Source organism: Salmo trutta, chromosome 3 (assembly GCF_901001165.1).
Source record: "Salmo trutta chromosome 3, fSalTru1.1, whole genome shotgun sequence".
Lineage (NCBI taxonomy): Eukaryota > Metazoa > Chordata > Actinopteri > Salmoniformes > Salmonidae > Salmo > Salmo trutta.
Window position 1 is genome coordinate 19,903,769 of NC_042959.1, and position 22,666 is coordinate 19,926,434.

Below are 22,666 nucleotides of genomic sequence, written 5' to 3' on the forward strand. Positions count from 1 at the left end.
TGAGATGTGTTGATATTTGAATAGATTTCTCTCACTTTCCACCACCCCAAATCAAAACACGGGGCTTCGAAACTTGGAGTTGTTGAACTTTAACACCGTGGAGATGATTCCTGGTGAGAGGGAGATGTTTTCTCTGTCCAGAGAAGACTGATTGACTGTAATGACAGTCCAAGCTTCTTACAGGCATCTCCGCTCACTACAGGGCCTCAGATGTCTGACTAGGCCTCCATGTAGAAACAAACACACACCTTGGCTAAGTCTTTATATGACACCCAGTCAAGTAAATAACAAGGTGCCTCTAAGATGGAACCATAGCGTGTCAAGAATAATTGGCCAAATAAAGTGATGATTAAATTTACTGAACAAAAATATGAACACAAAGTGTTGGTCCCATTTTTCATGAGATTAAATAAAAGGGCGCTCTAAAATGTGCAGTGTTGTCACACAACACAATGCCACAGATGTCTCAAGTTTTGTTGCCAGAGAATGTAATGTTAATTTCTCTACCATAACCCGCCTGCAACGTCGTTTTAGAGAATTTGGCAGTACATCCAACTGGCCTCACAACCACAGACCATGTAACCAGGCCAGGACCTCCACATCCGGTTTCTTCACCTGCGGGATCGTCTAAAGAGGGGGGAGGGGTGGGTGCTGAGGAGGATTTCTGTCTGTAATAAAGCCCTTTTGTGGGGAAAAGCTCATTCTGATTGGCTGGGCCTGTCTCCCCAGTGGATGGACCTGGCTCCCAAGTGTGTGGGCCTATGCTCTCCCATGGCTGCACCCCTGCCCAGTCATGTGAAATCCATAGATTAGGGCATAATGAATTTATTTCAATTGACAGATTTTTCTATGAACTGTAACTCAGTAAAATTTTTGAAATTGTTGTATGTTGCGGGGGTTTTTTTCAGTATATTTTTGGTGACTGTTGGTGGTGGCTAAAGAGCTATGGTTGTGGTCATGTTGTTTGAGCACAATGGTAGACTGCCTTGAGGGCAGAGAGGTTCTAATGTATCTGTTTGCCTGATTGTTTTTTCTGCCGGGTGGATTGATATGGGGCTGTGACAGGGCCCGACGGTTTGGATGAGAACTACTTTTAGTTGCGCCATTGATTTTATAAAAGGTTGCACAGTGGGAGGAAGGTAGGTCTGTCAAATCTGGCCTCTCACCAAGCACCATGAGCACCAACTTAGCTACAGTACCTTCAGAAAGTATTCACACCCCTTGACTTTCTTTTTTTTGTGTTATAGCCTGAATTTATGGCTTCAATTGAGATTTTGTCACTGGTCTCCACACAGTACAGTCGTGGCCAAAAGTTTTGAGAATGACACAAATATTAATTTTCACAAAGTCTGCTGCCTCAGTTTGTATGATGGCAATTTGCATATACTCCAGAATATTATGAAGCGTGATCAGATGAATTGCAATTAATTGCAAAGTTCCTCTTTGCCATGCAAATGAACTGAATCCCCCCAAAACATTTCCACTGCATTTCAGCCCTGCCACAAAAGGACCAGCTGACATCATGTCAGTGATTCTGTCGTTAACACAGGTGTGAGTGTTGACGAGGACAAGGCTGGAGATCACTCTGTCATGTTGATTGAGATCGAACAACAGACTGGGAGCTTCAAAAGGAGGGTGGTGATTGGAATCATTGTTCTTCCTCTGTCAACCTTGGTTACCTGCAAGGAAACACGTGCCGTCATCATTGCTTTGCACAAAAAGGTCTTCACAGGCAAGGATATTGCTGCCAGTAAGATTGCACCTAAATCAACCATTTATCGAATCATCAAGAACTTCAAGGAGAGCGGTTCAATTGTTGTGAAGAAGGCTTCAGGGCGCCCAAGAAAGTCCAGCAAGCGCCAGGACCGTCTCCTAAAGTTGATTCTGCTGTGGGATCGGGGGACCACCAGTACAGAGCTTGCTCAGGAATGGCAGCAGGCAGGTGTGAGTGCATCTGCACGCACAGTGAGGCGAAGACTTTTGGAGGATGGCCTGGTGTCAAGAAGGGCAGCAAAGAAGCCACTTCTCTCCTTGAAAAACATCAGGGACAGACTGATATTCTGCAAAAGGTACTGGGATTGGACTGCTGAGGACTGGGGTTAAGTCATTTTTTCTGATGAATCCCCTTTCCGATTGTTTGGGGCATTCGGAAAAAAGCTTGTCTGGAGAAGACGAGATGAGCGCTACCATCAGTCCTGTGTAATGCCAACAGTAAAGCATCCTGAGGCCATTCATGTGTGGGGTTGCTTCTCAGCCAAGGGAGTGGGCTCACTCATGATTTTGCCTAAGAACACAGCCATGAATAAAGAATGTTACTAACACTTCCTCCAAGAGCAACTTCTCCCAACCATCCAGGAACAGTTTGTTGACGAACAATGCCTTTTCCAGCATGATGGAGCACCTTGCCATAAGGCAAAAGTGATAACTAAGTGGCTCGGGGAACAAAACATTGATATTTTGGGTCCATGGCCAGGAAACTCCCCAGACCTTAATCCCATTGAGAACTTGTGGTCAATCATCAAGAGGCGGGTGGACAAACAAAAACCCACAAATTCTGACAAATTCCAAGCATTGATTATGCAATAATGGGCTGCCATCAGTCAGGATGTGGCCCAGAAGTTGATTGACAGCATGCCAGGTGGATTGCAGAGGTCTTGAAAAAGAAGGGTCAACACTGCAAACATTGACTGTATATATTGTCAATCAAAGCCTTTGACACTTATGAAATGCTTGTAATTATACTTCAGTATTCCATACTAACATCTGACAAAAATATCTAAAGACACTGAAGCAACAAACTTTGTGGAAATGTATATTTGTGTCATTCTCAAAACGTTTGGCCACGACTGTACACCATAATGTCAAAGTGGAATCAAGTTTTTAGACATTTTTACAAATTAATAAAAAATGAAAAGCTGCAATGTCTTAAGTCAAAAATTATTCAACCCCTTTGTTGTTGAAAGCCTAAATAAGTTCAGGAGTGAAAATGTGCTTAACTAGTCATCTAATAAGTTGCATGGACTCACTCTAATAGTGTTTAACATGATTTTTGAATGACTACCTCATCTCTGTACCCAACACATACAATTACTCTATCTGTAAGGTTCCCCAGTCAAGCAATGTATTTTAAATGCAGAATCAACCACAAAGACCAGGGAGATTTTCCTTTTTTTAATTTAACCTTTATTTAACCAGGCAAGTCAGTTAAAAACAAATTCTTATTTATAATGACGGCCTACCGGGGACCAGTGGTTTAACTGCCTTGTTCAGGGGCAGAACGACAGATTTGTACCTTGTGGATTCGATCCAGCAACCTTTTGGTTACTGGTCCAACGCTCTAACCACTGCCTCACAAAGAAGGACACCTACTGGTAAGAAATGCAATAAAAATCAGACAATGAATAATATCCCTTTGATCATGGTGAAGTTATTAATTACATTTTGGATGGTTTATCAATACACCCAGTCACTACAAAGATACAGGCGTCCTTCCTTTCTCAGTTGCTGGAGAGGAAGGAAGATGCTCATGGATTTCACCATGAGGCCAATGGTGACATTAAAACGGTTACAGAGTTTAATGGCAGTGATTGTAGTTTCTCCACAATACTAACCTAATTGGCAGAGTGAAAAGAGGGAACCCTGAACAAAATAAAAATATTCCAAAAACATGCATCCTGTTTGCAACAAGGTACTGAAGTAATACTGCAAAAACAAACAAATAAACTTTTTCAGCTGAATAGAAAATGTTATCTTTGGGGCAAATCCAATACAACACATTACTGAGTACTACTCTCCATATTTTTAAGCATAGTGGTGGCTGCATCATGTTATGGGTATGCTTCTAATCAGACTGGAGAGTTTTTCAGGATAAAAAAGAAACGGAGCTAAGAATGGAGCTAAGAACAGGCAAAATCCTAGAGCAAAACCTGGTTCAGTCTACTTTCCAGCAAACACTGGGAGATGATTTCACCTTTCAGCAGGACAATAACTTAAAAAACAAGTTCAATTCTACACTGGAGTTACTTACTAAGAAGACTGAATGTTCCTGAATGGCTGAGTTACAGTTTTGACTTAAATCTGCTTAAAAAGCTATTGCAAGACTTGAAAATGGTTGTCTAGCAATGATCAACAACCAATATAACAGAGCTTGAAGAATTTTGAAACAAATAATGGGCAAATAATGTACAATCCAGGTGTGCAAAGCTTTTAGAGAACTAACCAGAAAGACTCACAGCTGTAATCGCTGCCAAAGTTCTAACATGTATTGACTCAGGGGTGTGAATACTTATGTAAAATAGATCTATATTTAATTTTATATAAATGTGCTAACATGATGAAAAAAACAAAACAATTAAAAAAATAAAAACATAAATCAGTTTGTCATTATGGGGTATTGTGTACAAGGATCAGAAAAAAATATATAAGGGGTATGAATACTTTCTGAAGGCACTGTAATTGTGCCTACTCCCAGTGAATCCAGCCACCGCTGAGATGGACACGTTATGCAAACAGATGTCTGTCGACCTCCGTGTGTAGAGAAAAAAGGGGCCGCTTTCTTCCCGTTCCATTTAAAGAAATAAGTTGTCATTTGTGTGTAAACAAATGTTGGTTCTCGTGAAAGGCTTTTTTATTTCTATTGAAAGCAGCTCTCAGATGCATGAGGCTCAGTCACAATCCCGCATTTCCATTTGTTCTTGTTTTTCTGTCCCACTCCCTGAGCCGGTGAGGTGGTACATTGTTTGAAAATTAGATATCAGCCGTGGCAGCGACAGTCAAGGAATGAAATAAAAATTGTAATAGAGGGATTGACAGATTGATATACTTAGCTTGACATGTGGTTCGACATGAATATGCCGATGGAGCAATGTTTAAAGATAGGGAGGGGATGACGGAGGGGGGAGGGTGGAGTGAAGGAGAAAGAGAAGAAAGGAGAAAGAGGGGGAGGGAGAAAGAGAGGGAGGAGGAGGAGGAAGGAGCAAAGCAGGTAGGAGAGCTGCAGGGAAGCGGGGAGAGAACCCGGCAGCACAGGCACTTTGATATTCACGAGTTGGAGCACAAACACACATAGCTCGGGGCTATTCATCAGCTGCCTGTCAGTGCTCTCTTCCCCCTCTTCCTCTTCTCTCTCTCTAGGAGGTGCCTTCTCAGGGGTAGGAGGAGAGATATCTAACTTTCAGACAGTACTCCATTTCTTAGACATACTGTTGAATAAAACAGTGAGGGCCTAGCTGAGTGAATTGATCATCTCTTTAAAAGGGCCCTAGATTTGCATTTCTGCAGAAGAAATAAAGAAAACAGTGTTATATCTCATCATACAAAACATTAAGAACACCTGCTCTTTCCATGCCATATACTGACCAGGTGAATCCAATTGAAAGCTCAGTTCCCTTATTGATGTCACTTGTTAAATCCACTTCATTTAGAGTTGATGATGGGGAAGAGACAGGTTAAAGAAGGATTTTTAAGCCTTGAGACATGGATTGTGTGTGTGCCATTCAGAGGGTGAATTGGCTAAATGAAAGATTTAAATGCCTTTGAATGGGGTATGGTAGTAGGTGCCAGGCACTCCGGTTTGTGTCAAGAACTGCAACGCTGCTGGGTTTTTCACGATCAACAGTTTCCAGTGTGTATCACCCAAAGGACATCCAGCCAACTTATCACAACTGATGGAAGCATTGGCGTCAATATTTGCCCGGATCCATGTGGAACGCTTTCGACACCTTGTAGAGTCCATGTCCCGACGAATTCAGGCTGTTCGGAGGGCAACTCAATATTAGGAAGGTGTTGTTACTGTTTGGGATACTCAGTTTAAATAAAGTATTGACGGTATTCGTAGTATATTCTTCACAAGGTAACCACTGAATGCATTGTGTCTGGTAGTGAAAGTATTTTCAAACTGTAAATGTCACAAGCGTTCTCTATACTAAATATGCTATGCAGTGGTATTCTTTCAGATGAAAGAGTAGGGTTGGAATTCCAAGGCGAGAAAAAACATTGAAAAATGTGAATCTAAATCGTTGTTGACATCGTCATTGGTGTCGTCTTCTCCACCAAGCTTCTCCAACCATCAGCCACCTCGTCGTTTTCAGATTTCTGTGTGGGTGCAATTTCATGTCATTGATTGTGTCTGAATCCATGATTGCCTTGCCACGGGGCTGTTTACACACAGGGCCAGTATTTTGCATGCAGCTGTCTGCTGCCGGCGGTGTAGCAGTGAGTACAGCGAGCAGGGGGGAGATGTGTGTCAGAATGAGGCCCAGCGTGCGGAAAGACAGCTGGATTCACACGTCTATTATGTCACAAACATACCGAGTGTGGGTGCCAACTTTCTGTCAGTCATTAGACACTAATCACGGGAAAATCCACTCGCCTTCAACACGCGTCTTATTCCCCCTGTCAATTGTTTTTTTGCTGCATAGCAGTAGGCCTAGTACCAGTGCCTTTTTGTGACTGGGGACCCACATCGTCTCCATAAGGCTCCATAGCCACCCTGCGCTAACAGGGGAAAATCTTTGGGAGATAATTTAATCTCACTCCTGATTGCCAGATAATTATCAGTTAATTATTTAGAGCCTTAAATTAATTTGCTAAAAATAGGTCTCTCTCCTTGTGCCTCCTTCTCGTTGCCAACGGAGACGGCTTCATTAGTTTTCCAAAGCTCCCACTCGAGCCCACCCACCAACCCCCCTCACGCCCCCTCCTCCCTAGCCCTGACATCCAATCCTTGCTAAATGTAAGAGTCCTGTAAATATGATTTGGGTTTGTATTATGTATGTACTTTATTCTAATCAGTGAGGCCTAGCACAGTGTTTGTGTTCATCTTACAGATTCAAAACATCCTAATTAAGCCTAAGTGTTTAGCGTTGATTGTTTAGATCCTTTAATTTTGCATGGATTGTACTCATTACCGTGTACCCATTCTACTCATTACCGTGTACCCATTCTACTCATTACTACCATGTACTACTACTACTGCCACTCCGGCTGCTTCTACTACTACTACTACTACTATTACTACTACTGCCACTACTACCACTACACTACTACTGCCACTACTACTACTACTACTACTATTACTACTACTACTATTACTACTACTACTGGCCACTACTACTACTACTACTACTATTACTACAACTGCCACTACTACTACTACTACTGCCACTACTACTACTATTACTGCCACCAATAATACTACTACTACCACCACTAATACTACCTCCACTTTCTTGCCCATCACTTAACCTGCACTCCCTCCTTTTGTCAATTGTTTTTGGTTTCCTCATTGCACACTTCATTAAGCCCAAGTTGGTCTGAACAAAGAAGTCTGCTGTTGGGTGTTTTCTAATGGGATTCATTGGCTTAAGCCTGAAGCCAATCGAACGCACCACCCCCCCCCCCCCCCCTCCCCATCACCCAACTCCACCCCTGGCCCCCCAACCGAAGCCAACTAGCCTGACCTGGTGGCAATAGGACCGGGCTAACTAATGATGAGTATTGAATGTAGCTGTACTCTGTCACGCCAGAGTGGGTAGGCCAACAGTAGCACTGACAGAATCTGATCAATTCTCGCCCAGTCCTCTCACACCCATCCTCACTCCCCCTCTCCCTTCTCTCTCTCCCTTCTCTCGCTCTCACTCTCTCTTTTTGTTTCTCTCTCACTCTTTCTTCCTGCTCTTTCTCTCTTTACCCATCCTTCATTCTTTCATCTGTGCCCCCTTTTTTCTATCCACTAACACAACAAGCTTTCAGCAGGCTAGGGCCTGATTAGCCTGACTAGCTGGAATGTCCCGCAAACAAGTTGGCAGGCGGAATCAAATTAGCCGCTGCTCTCTTTATTCCTTTTTTTCTTTAGAGTGTCGGAATTGATTTGGAGAAATGAATCTGAACAAGTAAGTCCTTATTAGAATAATAACCACCCACACCGCCGCTGCAAAGAAGGACAACAGTTCAGTTTGCAGCAAAAGTGCCGGCAATCGATCCAATTTATACGGAGCTAAGAGCATTTAAGTGCTTAGAACGGCTCGTTGTGCAGAATTCTGATACAGTCCAACAAAAGAGGGGCTTGAGATTCTATTGACATTTAAAACACTGCCAACGTCTGGAGGAGGACATGAAAGCCTATACCAGCAGGGCATCCATTTTGAAAAAACACAGACTCGTCTTGATTACTGGCATGTGAGTAGCCATATATTAACTGGCCTCCTGAGAGCCACTGTTTAGCAGCTTTGTGAGCTGTGGTCAGGTAGAAAGTGAATCTGAGACTGTTCTAATATGAGTACCCTCAAACTAGCTTATCTGTGACTCTGAGGTTGTCCTAATATGAGTACCCTTAAAATAGCTTGTCTGAAGCCTGAAAAACTCAAATTGTGGCTTTGTTTACTTTTGTTTACCAACCCCCCCTTCTTGGTTTGCTCCAGTTCTGGGGTTTATTTTAATAATTTCCCCCACATCTTTCCCACTTTACCAGAATGTTGGGCTGTATGCTGCAGTAGTTTTCAATTAAAATGTGCAAACCTGCAATTGTTCCCATTTCATCAGCACCCGAGATACAATCAGTGTATCCAATTGTGTAATTCATGTAATCACAGCACGATAAACGTAATTACCATCAGGTGAAAGCATGCTGAGCAAGGAGTGTGTATGTGTGTGTCTGTGTGCATGTGTGTGTGCGTGCGTGTGTGTGTGAGTGAGTGAGTGTGTTTGTGTGAAAGAGATAAAGACAGAAAGGAGAGATATCCAAAAATAGATTTCTCCACATGCCCCCTTGCAGAACCTAGACAATACCTTCTAACCAAGGAACCTTCCTATCCCAGCCAGATAGATTTGCATAGCATCATTGAGGAGACAGCAACACTTAATGCCGGAGCTATCCGTGATTCACTGCGCGGAGCTATCCGTGATACACTGCGCGGAGCTATCCGTGATTCACTGCGCGGAGCTATCCGTGATTCACTGCGCGGAGCTATCCGTGATTCACTGCGCGGAGCTATCCGTGATTCACTGCGCGGAGCTATCCGTGATACACTGCGCGGAGCTATCCGTGATACACTGCGTGAGCTATCCGTGATACACTGCGCGGAGCTATCCGTGATTCACTGCGCGGAGCTATCCGTGATTCACTGCGCGGAGCTATCCGTGATTCACTGCGCGGAGCTATCCGTGATTCACTGCGCGGAGCTATCCGTGATACACTGCGCGAGCTATCCGTGATACACTGCGCGAGCTATCCGTGATACACTGCGCGGAGCTATCCGTGATACACTGCACAGAGCTATTTTGAGTTACGGTTGTAATGCGGAGAGGTATGAATTAATGTTTACCGATTAGATCAGCCGTCAGTGGAAGCGAGATGTTTGACCTTTTACGACTTGACAAGACGAAGCCGGGGCCTAGTAAACACAGCAGATATGCATTGTCATGTTTTCACTGAAGGGAAATGACACAAAGAACACAGTGTGGGACGAGCAGGGTGACATAAGGTCTGCTCTAGAAATAGCACATGAATGAGACGATGGAGGACATGTTATGTAATACATTTGATAAACATGTTTTTAAAAGTGTGGGTTTGTTCCACCAGAAAAGGCATAACAATAGGATGACACCTTCTATTATACAGTACATGTGACATACATACAGTACCAGTCAAAGGTTTGGACACACCTACTCATTCAAGGGTTTTTCTTTATTTAAAAAAAAAGTACACTGTAGAATAATAGTGAAGACATCAAAACTATGAAATAACACATATGGAATCATGTAGTAACCAAACATTTTTTTAAACAAATCTAAATATATTTTAGATTCTTCAAAGTAGCCACCCTTTGCCTTGATGACAGCTTTGCACACTCTTGGCATTCTCTCAACCAGCTTCATCCGTTCACCTACTCTGTGTCTCACAAAGACACGGCGGTTGGAGCCAAAAATCTCGAATTTGGACTCATCAGACCAAAGGACAGGTTTTCTAATGTCCATTGCTCACGTTTCTTGGCCCAAACACGTCTCTTATTGTTATTGGTGTCCTTTAGTACTGGTTTCTTTGCAGCAATTTGACAATGAAGGCCTGATTCATGCAGTCTCCTCTGAACAGTTGATGTTGAAATGTGTCTGTTACTTAAACTCTGTGAAGCATTTATGTGGGCTACAATCTGAGGTACTGTTAACTCTAATGAACTAATCCTCTTTGGGTCTTCCTTTCCTGTGGCGGTCCTTATGAGAGACAGTTTTATCATTGTGCTTGATGGTTTTTGCGCCTGCACTTGAAGGCACTTCAAAGTTCTGATGGACTGTCTTTTCTCTTTGCTTATTTGAGCTGTTCTTGCCATAATATGGACTTGGTCTTTTACCAAATAGGGCTATCTTCTGTATACCACCCTACCATGTCACAACACAGCTGATTGGCTCAAACTCATTAAAAAGGAAAGAAATTCCACAGATGAACTTTTAACAAGACACACCTGTTAATTGTAATGCATTCCAGGTGACTACCTCATGAAGCTGGTTGAGAGAATGCCAAGTGTGTGCAATGCTATCATCAAGGCAAAGGGTGGCTACTTTGAAGAATCTCCAATATAAAATATATTTTGTTTTGTTTAGCACTTCTTTGGTTAGTACATGATTCCATATGTGACTCACCACCTGGATTCGTTCTTATGTAGCAAAATGTGAAATGGTGTTTTTTACATTGGATAAAAGTAGAGACTCAGAGCTACAAAATGGTATATCGTACAGTGCATTTGAGGAACAATGAGAATGTAATTCTTCTTTGAATTATGGCTAGTGGGAAGGTTGCTTACTTTTTCTGTGACTTAACCAACAAGGCTCGAAATGTAACTATTTTATTCGTATTTACAGATGGCATACAAGTTTGTTATTAAGGCACATGAAAGTTCACATGTTGGAGAAGGCATTTCTGCCCAAAAAATTATTTAAAAAAATGTTTTATGTTCAAACGGCTGTCCTGTGAAGTCGTGAATTGCGACATACGCCTAGTTTCCTGAATCGGGTCACCATATGTGTTATTTCGTAGTTTGGATGTCTCACTATTATTCTGCAATGTAGAAAATAGTAAAAATAAAGAAAAACCCTTGAAAGAGTAGGTGTGTCCAAACGTTTAACTGGTACTGTGTTTGTGTCTGCATTTACCACTGGATATAGGCATGGTACATACATTTACCACTGGAAATAGGCATCGTACATACATTTACCACTGGAAATAGGCATGGTAGAGGCAGTACATTTACCACTGGAAGTAGGCATGGTAGATACAGTACATTTACCACAGGAAATAGGCATCGTACATACATTTATCACTGGAAATAGGCATGGTAGATACAGTACATTTACCACTGGAAATAGGCATACATTTACCACTGGAAGTAGTCATGGTAGATACAGTACATTTACCACTGGAAATAGGCATACATTTACCACTGGAAATAGGCATGGTAGATACAGTACATTTACCACTGGAAATAGGCATGGTAGATACAGTACATTTACCACTGGAAATAGGCATACATTTACCACTGGAAATAGGCATGGTAGATACAGTACATTCACCACTGGAAATAGGCATACATTTACCACTGGAAATAGGCATGGTAGATACAGTACATTTACCACTGGAAATAGGCATACATTTACCACTGGAAATAGGCATGGTAGATACAGTACATTCACCACTGGAAATAGGCATACATTTACCACTGGAAGTAGTCATTGTAGATACATTTACCACTGGAAATTGGCACGGTAGATACATTTACCTCTGGACATAGGCATGGAAGATACATGTAACACGCAAAATAGGCATGGTAGATACAGTACATTTACCACTGGAAATAGGCATGGTAGATACAATACATTTACCACTGGAAATAGCCATGGTAGATACAGTACATTTACCACTGGAGTAGGGGTGTCCAAACTTTTGACTGTTACTGTGTTTGTGTCTGCATTTACCACTGGAAATAGGCATGGTAGATACATTTACCACTGGAAATAGGCATTGTACATACATTTACCACTGGAAACAGGCATGGTAGATAATATATATTTACCACTGGAAGTAGGCATCATAGATACATTCACCACTGGAAATAGGCATGGTATATACATTTAACACTGGACATAGGCATGGTACATACATTTACCACTGGAAATAGGCATTGTACATACATTTACCACTGGAAACAGACATGGTAGATAATATATATTTACCACTGGAAGTAGGCATCGTAGATACATTCACCACTGGAAATAGGCATGGTATATACATTTAACACTGGACATAGGCATGGTACATACATTTACCACTGGAAATAGGCATGGTATATACATTTAACACTGGACATAGGCATGGTACATACATTTACCACTGGAAATAGGCATGGTAGATATAGTACATTTACCACTGGAAGTAGGCATCGTAGATACATTTAACACTCTAAATAGGCATGGTAGATACAGTACATTTACCACTGGAAATAGGCATGGTAGATACAGTACATTTACCACTGGAAATAGGCATGGTAGATACAGTACATTTAACACTGGAAATAGGCATGGCAGATATGATGACCTTTTTTTTTATACATGTTATATACAGTACATATTTGTTTGTGTACGTGTGGATGTTTCTACATATGTATGTATGCATGCACCTGTCCAGTCGCCCAGTATCCCAGACTCACTGTCTCACTGTCTCACCGACTCCCTGTAACCCTGTCTGTGTATGCTGTACACACAGCTCGCTAGGAACCATCTTGGATGTCAGTGAATGGCACAATTTTTTCTGCTGACCAACTCAATCATTCAATACTTAACCCACACTGACCTAACACCCTATGGCTGATTGTTCACTATCCAGTTCCAATCCATTTCAGATGTTATTACACCACGTTGTGATCACTCCGCTCATTGAGTTGTTGCCACAGCAGCTGGGTGCAAGCAAAGAGCTGTGAATACTCAAGTGAGGCTAACCCGCCCTTCCTCTCTGCACACATTAATATTTCAGCGGCGGGTATAGCAGAATAAATCGACAAGTAAAATTGACGCTGAATCTGCCTTTTCATTTTTTAAATGATGAGGAGGAGGGAGGCGGTCTCGACGTTGATGATGGAGAGTGAGAGAAGGTCATGACTCGTCAGGGGGAAGAAGAGATTGATTTAACTAGTGACAACACTTCACAGACCTATCCTTTCAGTGTATGCACTTGAGACATTGACAGACACACTGATCTACATTCAGCTGCCAGCCTTACTCAGAGATAACCTGAGAGACCAATGTAATTCGGTGTGTGTATGGGTGTGTGTACTACTGTTTAGATGACAGATCCAGGATTAAAGTTAATTAGTCTATTTGGAAGTTTTTTTTGGTAAGCCATTCTCCCTGACCTAACACCCTATGTCGGATTATTCACTATCAAGTTCCAATTCATTTGAGAGAGAGAGACAGAGATAGAGAGATAGGTTGAGAGAGGAGGAGAGAAAGCCACACACACACACAAAGATAGATACTTATGGAGAAAGAATAATGGAGAGAGAGGGAGGGAGATAGAGGCGCAGAGAGGGAAAGAGTGGCAGAGATTGGCCCAGCGTCGTCCGGGTTTGGCCAGGGTAGGCCGTCATTGTAAATAAGAATTTGTTCTTAACTGACTTGCCAAGTTAAATAAAGAGACAAAGAAAGAGATAAGACAAGACGTCGATATGAATGAGAATGAGGAAGAAATAGTTTGTCTATAGCATGTTGTTGATCCCATCCAAATTGTTGTGTTAATTACTTTGGACAACGTCCAGCAATTTTCAGAGTTTCGCGCCGTTGTGGCATTTCATTTGGTACAATTATAATTACTTTCACTGTGTGAAATGAACCCGACTTTTGTTCTTTTCATGGGCACAACAAACCATTTTTCCTACAATCAAATGGATTTTTTGGTAGTTGGAGAAGTATTCTGGTTATTGACTAGAATTATACGTTCAGACAGTTGAGAATAGGCAGACCTTCTGAGACTGCTCTCTCTCCAGGTTTTTCGTGTTGTTGTTTTTGCAACTATGCTGATGCTTCCTCTTTGGCAGGGTTAATGTAGGCAGGGTTAATGTAGGCAGGGTTAATGTAAAGCACTTTTTGACAAATGTTTTTAGAAAAAGAGCCAGCATAGAGTATACAGTGCATTCGGAATGTATTCAGACCCCTTGACTTTTTCCACATTTAGTTACGTTACAGCCTTATATTCTAAAATGTATAAAAAAAATATTTTAAAAATCCTCATCAATCTACACACAATGTTTCCAAATGTGTTAAAAAAAACAACTGAAATATCACATTTACATACGTATTCAGACCCTTTACTCAATACTTAGTTGAAGCATCTTTAGCAGTGATTTTAGCCTCAAGTCCTATTTTTTTATTTGATTGAATATTTAAAACATACAATCTACTTGCAGCTCTGGATGGGCCACTCAAGGACATTCAGAGCCTTGTCCCGATGCCACTCCTGCATTGTCTTGGCTGTGTGCTTAAGGTCATTGTCCTGTTGGAAGGTGAACCTTTACCCCAGGCTAAGGTCCTGAGCGCTCTGGAGCAGGTTTTCATCAAGGATCTCGCTGTACTTTGCTCCGTTAATCTTTCCCTTGATCCTGACTAGTCTCCCAGTCCCCGCTGCTGAAAAACATCCCCACAGCATGATACTGCCACCACCATGTTTCACCATAGCGATGGTGCCAGGTTTCCTCCAGACGTGATGCTAGGCATTCAGGCCAAGGAGTTCAATCTTGGTTTCAACAGACCAGAGAATCTTGTTTCCCATGGTCTTATATAGACAGGTGTGTGCCTTTCCAAATCATGTCCAGTCAATTGAATTTACCACAGTTGGACTCCAATCAAGTTGTATAAACATTTCAAGGATGATCAATGGAAACAGGATGCACCTGAACTCAATTTCGAGTCTCATAGCAAAGGGTTCTGTTTTTTATATTTAATACATTTGCATACCGGTACATTTCTACAAACCTGTTTTCGCATTGTCATTATGGGGTATTGTGTGTAGATTGATGTGGGGGAAAAATAATTGAATACATTTTAGAGTAAGGCTGTAACGTAACAAAATGTGGATTAAGGTAAGGGGTGTGAATACTTTCTGAATGCCCTGTATATATTTAAAAAATGACTGTCACATATATTTCTTTTTTACCACATTCTTGATACAGTTCTGCACTGCTAGAGTCCGGCAGACGACTCTGTCAGAACATTGGGTTCGCAAAGTTTTCAAAATGAGGAACAATTCTGGGAGTCAATCTGTATCTGACCTCTTCTTTTCACTTTTAATCTACTGGTCTGCCGTCACAAACTTCTCAGACCTGAATTCTGCGCTTATGAAACAGATTTGTCCTCATTATTGTGTGTACTGTTTAATCAGTCACATTTTATCAGTGTATTTACCATTGGCCAAGGATATATTCAACATCACTAAGCCACGATTAAGGCCTCATTTTTAGCACACTGCAAAGTGACATAAAAATCGGATCCAAGTCGGACTTACTGTAGCCTGAAAATAAAGTGCTCAATCTCTCTGTCTCGTCGTAAACCATAAAAAAATGAAAACACACATATCCCCGGGAAAAACAACGTAAAAATAGATTTTCACAACGGCCACCGACAAGGACAGCAATAAATTACCTTGTTTGTTTACCTGTGTGCATGCGAGAGTTATTCAAATGACGTGCGTCGCTCTCGACGGCGAGGTGGTAAAAAGCCCTCTTAATAAATCTCCTGTAACCCAGTTCCATTAATGTTTATTTAATGCTTTTTCATGTGTCTGTTGGACCCTGGTACTCTGGAGGCCCTGCACTAAGCCTAAGCTTTTCCTACCCAGGCTCTCAGGCTTCTTTATCCTCTCTGTCCCTCTTTCCACTGCCAGCGGCCCTGTGAACCAAATTACAAGTAGACTGGACACAGCCCATCCGGCTGAGCAGCAAAGTGATCTAAAATGAGGGCGACAGAGAGTGATGGAGAGAGGGAGGGGGAGAGTGTGAGTTGCACCATAAACCATGTTCTACACTATTGCCATGGCCCCACATTTCAGGACATGTCCCTTGGACAGCAACATTAGGTTGAGCCAGGTATGGCCGTGGTGGCGCCGGTGCCAGCTAGTACCAGCCTGTTGTGTTGTATTGTGTTGTGTGCAGTTCAGAATGGGAGGCCACACGTTAGCTGGCGCAGACTGGCAGCCCCCTGTGACGGGCCGTGATAGAGACCACAGAGGCTGTCACAGGGTATTAACGCCCAGGCCAACTCATGGGATGGGATGTGACCTGGTAGTGCTGAGGTGGAGGGAGGAGGAGGGAGAGAGAGGCGAGACAGGGATTGACACAGAGAGGTTAGCTGACTGAGAGTGGAGGGACGGTGAGCTCAGACTGGCTGAGTGTGGAGGGATGGTGGGCTCAGACCGGCTGAGAGTGTAGGGACGGTGAGCTCAGACTGGCTGAGTGTGGAGGGATGGTGGGCTCAGACCGGCTGAGAGTGGAGGGATGGTGGGCTCAGACCGGCTGAGAGTGGAGGGATGGTGGGCTCAGACTGGCTGAGAATGGAGGGATGGTGGGCTCGGACTGGCTGAGAATGGAGGGATGGTGGGTTCAGACTGGCTGAGAATGGAGGGATGGTGGGCTCAGACTGGCTGAGAGTGGAGGGATGGTGGGTTCAGACTGGCTGAGAGTGGAGGGATGGTGGGCTCAGACTGGCTGAGAATGGAGGGATGGTTGGCTCAGACTGGCTGAGAATGGAGGGATGGTGGGTTCAGACTGGCTGAGAATGGAGGGATGGTGGGCTAATATTAATATTCTGAGTACTGGACAGTCTAATAGCCAATCCATACATTTATCCATACTACATCCCTTTTAACAGCCCACTCCAACTCCCTAACAATGTGTCTTTCATGTGAGGCGCAGTGCAGAGGAAATGCAGCCCTTCCTTTCCTCCTTTGAGGAAAGCTGGTGGAGAGGAAGAGAATGAGAGAGAGAGGAGGGAGGGAGAGGAGAGGAGGGAGAGGAGTCTGACAAACAGGTGAGAGCCAGAGGAGACTGACAAACAGGCAGAGAGCCAGAGGAGACTGACAAACAGGCAGAGAGCCAGAGGAGTCTGACAAACAGGCAGAGAGCCAGAGGAGACTGACAAACAGGTGAGAGCCAGAGGAGACTGACAAACAGGCAGAGAGCCAGAGGAGACTGACAAACAGGCAGAGAGCCAGAGGAGACTGACAAACAGGCAGAGAGCCAGAGGAGACTGACAAACAGGCAGAGAGCCAGAGGAGACTGACAAACAGGCAGAGAGCCAGAGGAGACTGACAAACAGGCAGAGAGCCAGAGGAGACTGACAAACAGGCAGAGAGCCAGAGGAGTCTGACAAACAGGCAGAGAGCCAGAGGAGGCTGACAAACAGGCAGAGAGCCAGAGGAGACTGACAAACAGGTGAAGAGCCAGAGGAGGCTGACAAACAAGTAAAGAGCCAGAGGAGTATGACAAACAGGCAGAGAACCAGTTGAGGCTGCTTCATGCTTTACCTTGAGCCCCTTCTTTCTCTTTCCGCTCAGAGCATTTTGTGGTCCAGGTGACTCTCTGAGTAGGGGAGGACATGGAGGAGGGAGAGAGGGAAGAAAGACGAGATTTGGTGTGTGTGTTTGTTTCTTTGAAATGGAGAGAATGGGGAAATAGCGAGGAAGCAAGAAAATGAGAAAGAGAAATAAAAAAGCAGGACAATGAAAGAGATAAAGAGAGAAAGAAAGAGTAGAGGAGACTAACAGAGAGAGACTGTATCAAAACATGAGGAGACTGCCAGAGAGAGACTATATCACAACATGAGGAGACTGCCAGAGAGAGACTATATCACAACATGAGACTGCCAGAGAGAGACTGTATCAGAACATGAGGAGACTGCCAGAGAGAGACTGTATCAGAAATTGAGAGATGCAGTTTGATTATGCTGCATACTGGCACTGCTGTAGGACAGTCTGTTGTCAGATACTGTCAATATGACATGGCTTTAATGTGGAAATAACAAGAGCTGAAGCCCATTGAGCCTCACATCAGTCCCCAGCGGGAGACCGACAGACAAAGGGACAGAGAGACAGCTGGGCAGACAGACAGTCAGCATCCCTTCACTGCTCTGATGCAGCTACCCTGGTGTACCGAGGCCCAGTTATTCATGCTAAACAGCAAACGGCACAGAATGCATGCTCCACCACAGCACAGCCAAGTAAGCAGCACAAGCACAGCTACCTGAGCTTTGACTTACCTCCTTGCATCATCCATTCACCACTTCTCATCCCCACTACTTACTTACTTCAGCCCATAGTCCATTGACGACTCCTCTCCATCACACTCTGTTCTCTATTCTCACTCTTTTATCAAAATATATTATAATAATTTTGTGATAATAGTATTGTCCTGTATTTTGTAACCAAGCTTGCGTAACCTGGATTGTATAAGCAATATTAGGTTGAATTTTAAGCTTGAATCATATGACAAAGTGAGTGGGAGTGTTGGTGTGAAACACTCAAACCTGGCATAATTTGTGGATTTGATGGAATATTTGGGCTCATTATCGAGTGACACTAAAAGTGCTGCTGACAGCTGGTTAATGGGAGTGAAATATTCACAAACATTGGTTAAGCAGGACCATAGTGTGGTTAAACAGGACCTTATTGTTGTTAAGATGGACTTTAATGAGGTTTAGAAGGATTTTAATGTGGTTTAGAAGGACTGTAATGTGGTTTAGAAGGACTGTAATGTGGTTTAGAAGGACTTTAATATGGGCGAGAGGTAGAACCACTGTATAACTTTGTGGAAAGTTGGTGCCTTTGAGAGATTGGATGTGTGGAAACAAGGTTTGATGTAAACAACCTTCCATCCAAGTCCTTAGGTCTTTAAAGGGGGCTGATGGGAGAGGAAGAAAGAGATAAAAAGAAAGGGAGGAACACAGAGAGAGAGAAATGGTGAGTGACAGAGAAAGGGAGAGTAAGCGAGATAGACAGTGTGACAGAAAGAGAGAAAGGGGGGTGAAGAGAGATATAAAGACACATCTATCAGCTAGATAAATCTAGCATCACCAGGCCTGTGTGGGCTGTAGTGCTGGTCACTGCCAGTGCTGCTGTTGAGGTCTGGTAAACACTGACCCGCTGAGAGCTAATCCAGCTTGTCTGGCCTCCCGCCGGCCCTACTTTCATCCTCGCTCAGCTGGACCCAACGTCGGCCAGACACAGATGTAGCAAGGCCCCAGATCGGTCATCACACCCCCATAGGATCCCCCAAAAGAACCCCTGATAGACCACATACACACCAGCCCATCCATAGATCCACAGCCCAGCCCATAGTCCTATAGACAGCCTTGGACAGCTTTAGACAGCCATGGACAGCTTTAGACAGCCATGGACAGATGCAGAAATGCATAGATCAGAAGATACAGGTAGATAGATGAAGGATTATGTACGTGATTGATAGAACAGTGGGGGTATTTGATGCTGTCTTGTCCAATTATCCTCAGTGTGATTGTGTGTTGCTGACAGTGACCGGAACATTGAGACAGAGGCGAGTTGGGTTGAAAACCACCGTGGTGTGTGTCCTGTCACACTGCTTTGTGTATCTGCTTGAATGTGTGTGGCTTTCCATGCTTGCTGAGAGTTGTTTTACACAGTGTGTTCAATAGAGGTGTGCTTTTCACCTCATCACACACACTGTCACACTGTGTGTGGGTCTGTCTGTGTTTGTGACAGAACAACCAGAGTCTATGACCAGTGTCTGGGGTCCATGTGGTCCTCTGGGATAATACTGCATGGACAGCAGCTGTCAATAGCCATTCACCCAGTAGAAAGTGCTTTATCTGCTCAGTAAATTACATAGTGCGGCGTGGGCCGCGGTTCAAGACAAACCGACCCCGCTCTTGTTGGGAGAAACAATAGAACAATGACTGCAATCAGCTATTCCAACAGCCATCTGTGTCGCAGCCGACTACAAAATACATTTCCATTACTCCCGGGCTGTGCACTATTAACCCACTGTGCCAATGACTCCAAAGTGAGTTGGAGAGGTTATTGAAACACACACATTAGTTTCTCTGACCTCTCCCTGTCTGAAAAGCGATGTTTTTTTTCAGCATTTCTGGTTTGCGTTCTCAGTGTGGGTGGGTGTGTTTACAAACAAGTGAATGAAAGGAGGTGGTGGTTTGATAACTAGCTCAATGATGACTGTCTATTGTTGTGTGACATCACACAGCATAGTGACAAAGTGTTAAAGTATGTAGTATCATTTTCGTGTTGTCACACCAGTACCAGACCTGGGTTCAAATACTAGAAGAATATTTTCAAATATTTTGAGCGTTTGCCCGGAGTGCCAGATGGGTTTGGTTTACAGTTGTGGGACTTTTGTATTGGTTTATTGAGCAAGGCAAGCCCAATCAGACACAGATGAAGTATTTTAATCTATTTTTAGGGTATTTGAAACCCAGGTCTGACCAGTACCATTGATCAAACAAAATGTTTATTTCCTTGACTATACCTTCCCTCACGGCTTCTCAAAACATTCACGGGAGCAATATGAGAAGCTGTCCACCATGCACAAGAACATGCAGAAGCTATACGAGAGCCTGGGCAGCTACTACGCCTTCGACCCCCACGTCCTCTGCGTCGAGGACTTCTTCGGTGACCTGGCCTCCTTCCGTACCCTCTTTGTGGTGAGTACAGCAAATATAGAGTACACCAGGCTTTCCCAAACCTTTTTGGCCTGCGACCCCATTTTGATATCAAAACATTTTTGCAACCCCAGCGTATACAAAAAGTGATGTTCACTTTTTTAAATTGGGGTAATGACAGTCTATTACAAATCAGTCTGACAGTACTTTTGACAGTATTTCAATCTGAAGGAAGTCTGGGTTGAAGTGACTGAAATTCATCAGGAGAAGGTATTGGGAAGTTCATCAGGCTATAATTTTGTATGATCGTCTTTCCGCAAGTCTGATTTAGTGCCTGGTCTTGTCCACTCTGTTCTAATGAGTCCTGCGTGGCTTGTGGACATTGTAGAAGGAAACAGAAGACGCATACATGTTCATGAGAGTCTTATATTTCAGTGATGGGGTCATAATATGTTGTAGCTTCTTCAAATGTGTCTCTATCTTACCTGATTAGGACTGATTAGGAGAGGAGTTGGCAGCCCACGATGGGACCACTGGGCACCGGGGCTATGGTGCATGCATTTTGCACCTCTCAAAATGTAGTCCTACTGCTAATAAATTTAACAAAGCACGTTAGTTTGGCTAGCTAAATAGCTACTGTAATGAATAGCTAGATGCAGTTATGTCGATTACAGAAACTGTGAAAAGCTGGTGGACATGGAAATGCGCCATTCTCCTGATTGAAGGTCCGGGCGCCACTTGTATTAGACTTGCGCGCCCTTCGTCTCTGACTTTTCAGCTACACAGCCGACTTTCAACTACTACGACGGTCATTTCAATAAATGAATAACTAGCAATAAGTAGTTCAAAAAGAGGTAGCTAACCTTTGGCTGGCTGTCATGTTCTAGTAAATTAGTTTATGATTAATTTTTCAACAGTGATTATTACCCAACAAAGTAGGTAGGTTATAGCCACCAATTTAGCTCCCAACAGTGCATGCATCCATTGCATGATCAATGTGGCAAATGTGAAGCGCAAGCCATTGATCATATAGGCCTATGTGGATACTCAAGAAATATTTGTATTTTTATTTCTAGTATCAGATACCTATATGATTAGGCAGGTCCATCTTAATTCTGGTATTAGGCAATGGGCGATAGATTTCATTAAAAATATTCATCCTTTCCCCGGTTATTTCTATGGCCTCTGCTATAGTAATATGCTGGTTCCCTACTAACGTCAAAGTTCATTGTTTCCAATGGTGTGTATTCATGCTATAGTAATATGCTGGTTCCCCCTACTAACGTCAAAGTTCATTGTTTCCAATGGCGTGTATTCATGGAGGCCAAGGGAAGCCAGGCTTGCCCAAAAAAATGTATCTTTCGTCTTTGTGTTTCATCATTTACCTTAAATTCGCAACAGGCTGAATGTACCTCACAGGAGAAAGCATCTGAGCAAGCGAAACAGCGCCCTGCACAGTGTCTCTGTATGTGTAGGCATTCTATCTGATGGTGTCTGGTCCAAAATAGTATGACATTGTTGCCACCCGTAGCATTGAATGCAAGGAAAGCCAGCAAACATTTGGCCTCCCTTGATTAAAAAAAGTATAAAATAGCCAATCAGCGTTGAGCTAACTGAGTGAGCTCAAATATAAATGGTACTGGCGCACCCAAAAAAAGTGTATGACAGTTTGGATTTGTTTTCACTCCCATCAAATCGCATCGAGAGCATACGTCATTGACAGAAACAACTTGAATTGTTGCATCTCGTTGTTGTTGTCCTCCAGTGGCTAGCTAGCTTTGCGACTTGCGGTAACTCTCCGTGGTTCTAAATCAATCGTTGTTTAGTGATTCAAAAATGATCTTGCTTGACCATGCTGTAGGTCATGTAACCAATGTCCCCTATATTTTTTTCCGGCACTGAGCAAATTTCAGGTCTGCTTAGCGAAAACTTGAACATTTTGAAAATTCTGTGCAACTTCCAGCAGCAGCAAGTAGGCAACGGTGGC

General features: G+C 43.2%; 1 protein-coding gene across 4 annotated transcripts in view; it reads left to right on the plus strand.

The window, feature by feature from the left end:
• Nucleotides 1–22,666, plus strand: part of diaph2 (diaphanous-related formin 2) — a 706,015-nt gene that overhangs the window by 558,916 nt on the left and 124,433 nt on the right. For all 4 annotated transcript variants that reach the window (XM_029725953.1, XM_029725962.1, XM_029725944.1 and 1 more), the window contains one exon: nt 20,557–20,721. In XM_029725953.1, coding sequence (XP_029581813.1) covers nt 20,557–20,721 — 165 coding nt within the window. The remainder of the gene's footprint in view (nt 1–20,556; nt 20,722–22,666) is intronic.